General features: G+C 40.7%; 1 protein-coding gene across 1 annotated transcript in view; it reads left to right on the top strand.

Annotated features, from left to right (window-relative positions):
* CCDC67 (coiled-coil domain containing 67) overlaps positions 1 to 2774 on the top strand; it is a 75738-nt gene extending 72964 nt beyond the window's left edge. The window contains exon 13 of the mRNA XM_006771940.2: positions 1875 to 2774. Within this exon, the coding sequence (XP_006772003.1) occupies positions 1875 to 2051 (177 nt within the window). The 3' untranslated portion in view covers positions 2052 to 2774. The remainder of the gene's footprint in view (positions 1 to 1874) is intronic.
* Positions 2775 to 3646: the final 872 nt, after the last annotated feature.

Here is a 3646-nt window from a genome sequence, read left to right as displayed (position 1 = left end):
TGCTGACCACTGGTCTAGCCTGATCTCACCAGGAGCTTGGAGCATGGATTACACGACAGAGTTGATTCCCCGGCAGGACAAGAAGTCTGGTGTTTTGTGCCCCTGTGTCAATCAGGCTTGCCTCTGAGAGGGAATGCCCTGAAGGAGGGATTGCAATGAGGCAGGAGGCTCCAGTGCAACTGAGGGCAGGTCTCCAGAGAAATGGCGAGCTGTGAGCTATTAGCAGTCAACACCCACAGTGCTGCAGGGTAGATGCACCACCTGGTGAAGGGGAGCCTTCAGCATCCTTTCCATGTTGTTCATTCCTTTCAGGCATAGCTTCTCCAAGATTCTGGATGATCACAATATCTGGTTAGAGCTATAAACTACTTTCCTTGAGGCTGTAATTGGTCTCAAGGACTTCACTGGTACGCACCATCTCCTCACCCATCTAGATTCCCTGCTCCTTGTGCTTCTCTCGTAGTGATAAAAACTCAAGGTGCATTAGTTCGTGCTGAAGAGGAGACATGTGGCTATGCTGGACACCTGAAAACACCGGGTGAATCCCCTGAATTGCTTATGAGGCTTGTCTTTCACTCTCTGGAGTCTGTGTTGTCTTGCCAAGCCTTCTACATGCTTACCGCTTCTTGTTCATCGGGTCTTAGCATGATGTTAAAGTTAATATATGATTGATGTCTTATCGTCTGTAGTCCTTGGAATGTCCAGGTGGCCCAGGCTCCTTCAGAATTGACTGTGACCGCATCATTAACATAACACAATAGTGGGGCAAAAACATGGACGTGCACTGTTGTCTAGGCGAGGCCATGTGCGTGCTAATGCTGCTGGCCCTGCTCCTTATCATTGAAAGGATGCATTTGCCAGATGAACAGCAGCATACCACATACCCAAGGCTGTGACATTCTATTGCAGTAAAGATACTGTGTGTCTGGCCCAGCAGCTACAGCTGGGGCAACTTCTCAGATAAGATTGTGGTACTTCACTATCGTCTGCCACGACCCATACACTTTGGTGGAGGTCAGACTTGTGAACTAACCCTCCCTCCCTCCCCCTGTGACAAAGTTCACCTGCATTCAAACTGCTAACTCTCCAAACTCTTCATAAAGTCCCATTCTTCCTAATAAAACAAAAGTTGACCACAGAACTAGAAGGTGTAAGTACAAATTTCCCCAATTTTTTTTAATTAACTTAAAAATTATTTTTAATGAGCACTATAAAATTACCTAACATCATCCTTTATTCCTCAGCCACAGATACTGTGTGTGTGGTAGGGGATAAGAGTAAGCACTAAACAGGCCACAAACAGTTAAATGAGCACTTCCTTATTACCTGAAGGATGGAACTGGGCACCCAGCACTGAGACTTTCTCAGCTGTAATTGAACAAACAAGATCCCTCCCAGCCTATGGCCCTCCCCACTCTTCCGCCCTCCTCACCTAAATAACTCCCTAGCAGCAGTCAGCCCCCTTTTAAAATAATCCTTAATTATTTTCCTCTATAAGCTTTCTTCGTCTCATTCTACTAGAATCTTATTCAGCCTTTTTAGGGTTGCCTATTTTCAGATGAAAATCATTGGCTTTGCAAATCAGTAGAGTATGTTTTAGATTAGTTTCATGGTAACTGTGTTCTCTCTGCACCTGCAGTTGGACATTGTAATTCACTTCTAGAGCTTTTTTATGTATCAGAGCTGTGATGTTTTAGCTCCTTGACCATGTCATTAGGGACTGCATTACACTGATAGAGGGAATTCAGCGTAAGGTATGTTCTTTCATTAAGGGTTGCAGTGTTGGACAATATGTCAGGGCTGAAGAATGCCTGGAAGTATGAAGATTTAAAAAGGCTTGTGCTCCTCAGCTAACTTGTCTTTCTTCCTTTTAGTCTCCCCCAGACACGTCCTTCCCAGCGTCCCTGGCCACGCAGCATTTCCTCATGGAGGAAGAGAAGCGAGCAAAAGAACTTGAAAAACTTCTAAATACACATATTGATGAACTGCAAAGACATACAGAATTTACTCTCAATAAATACACCAAGCTAAAACAAAATAGACACATATGAGCTTTCAAACTTTTTTACTTGTTCCCCCACCCCAACAAAAAAAAGCTCTGGCAAAATATTTACAAAGCTGATTAATGAAACTGAGAAATTTTGTTCTGTTTTCTTGAGTAAATCATTTCTGTAAGGCAGCTAGAAAATAGTAAGTATTTTGTTTGATCACGCTATCTGTATATCTGCATTCACATAATAAATTGTTTGGCTATAGAATTACTCTAAAATAAACATCACTACTCCAAAAGAGCACTTTTTTCCCAGGCTAGGAATATTTTGGAATTAAATGTGCAGTTTTATTCCCACTTGAATCATGTACACTGAAACCACACGGAAGGAGGGAAAGGGCAGCACTATATTTATTCCAAATGTAAATAAATCAAGTGCAGCCCAGTTGGACAAGTTTGAAAACTCAAAAATTTGTGAAAATGAAAAATATTCAGTATTTTGAGGTATGTAAACATCCTAAAACCTCTATTAGGAAGAGAAAAACCTAGCTTTACTGTTTCTGCACTCATCTTTGTAATGTCTCTGTTTCAACACAATAGAATGTGCTGTCCACACACCTGCAACATGTGTGCCAAATATTAATGCTTTCTCGTCAATACTAGTACTTCATGGACATGAACAAGATAAAGGAAATATAAAGCATTGTTGTTATAATACCTCTGTTTTTAATAAAAGAATGCAAAATTCCATGGACTTGAAACCCAAATGTCAAATCTTTATAGAACAGTAGTAGCATGGTCATGAACAATAAAATTCACATTTCATATATGTGCGCATGGTAATCCATTATTCTTTCTTTAAAATGACATTTATATAAAGATGAAAAAACCCCTATGTAGTTACTCCAGGTAAATCCCATAGCTTTTATAGTGGGGTTTTTTTTCTCTTAAAGGAAATTAAGCCTCAATGTACTGAAAAGTAAGTCAAGACGCCTTTAGATAACAGGTATCATTGTTGTGTGAAACTACAGAGCCCCGATCACTTAAGGGGACTCAACCATGTGGATTTGGATAGCTCTTGATCTCTGCAAAAAGCCTTCACATGGCATTGTTCCTTTCAACCCAAAACAAGCCTGTGACTCAGCAAGGCTAGTGTCCTTCCTCCTGGAAATCAAGCTGTTAAGAAACCCTCTGAAATCGTGGTCAGCAAGGGAGGCAGAAATGCCCGGCTTCTGGCGCCTGGCTCCAGCTGTCACAAGCAAGCAGATGGTGAATAAGGCTGTATCTACAGGAGCCATGTTTCAGGACAAAAACATCAGAGGAGTACAAAGCCTTTAGTGTGCCCAAAAGAGCTCCCCGTGAGAAAAATAAGAAAAATCAACATACTTTTTCAATTATTTAGTCATTTCTAGCCTGGACACAAAGGAAATAATTTTCAGTGTTATCTTAAGACCAGTAGTTTTATTGCTAGCTTCACCCAGTGGCCAGATAACTTTCTATTGAATGAGACAAAAAAACGTTTTACATAAATGTTAAAGGCACGCTTTAAAATCCAATACCCATTGCATTTTGCAGTTATTTATCACATGTTCTTACAAGCTAATATCGTTTTAAAGTATGATACTTTGTAAAACACTGTGTAATATGAAGCGAGAC

This window comes from Myotis davidii, unplaced genomic scaffold (assembly GCF_000327345.1).
Source record: "Myotis davidii unplaced genomic scaffold, ASM32734v1 scaffold345, whole genome shotgun sequence".
NCBI classification, from domain to species: domain Eukaryota; kingdom Metazoa; phylum Chordata; class Mammalia; order Chiroptera; family Vespertilionidae; genus Myotis; species Myotis davidii.
Note: the sequence above shows the minus strand (reverse complement) of the source record. Positions and strands in the feature narration are given on the sequence as shown.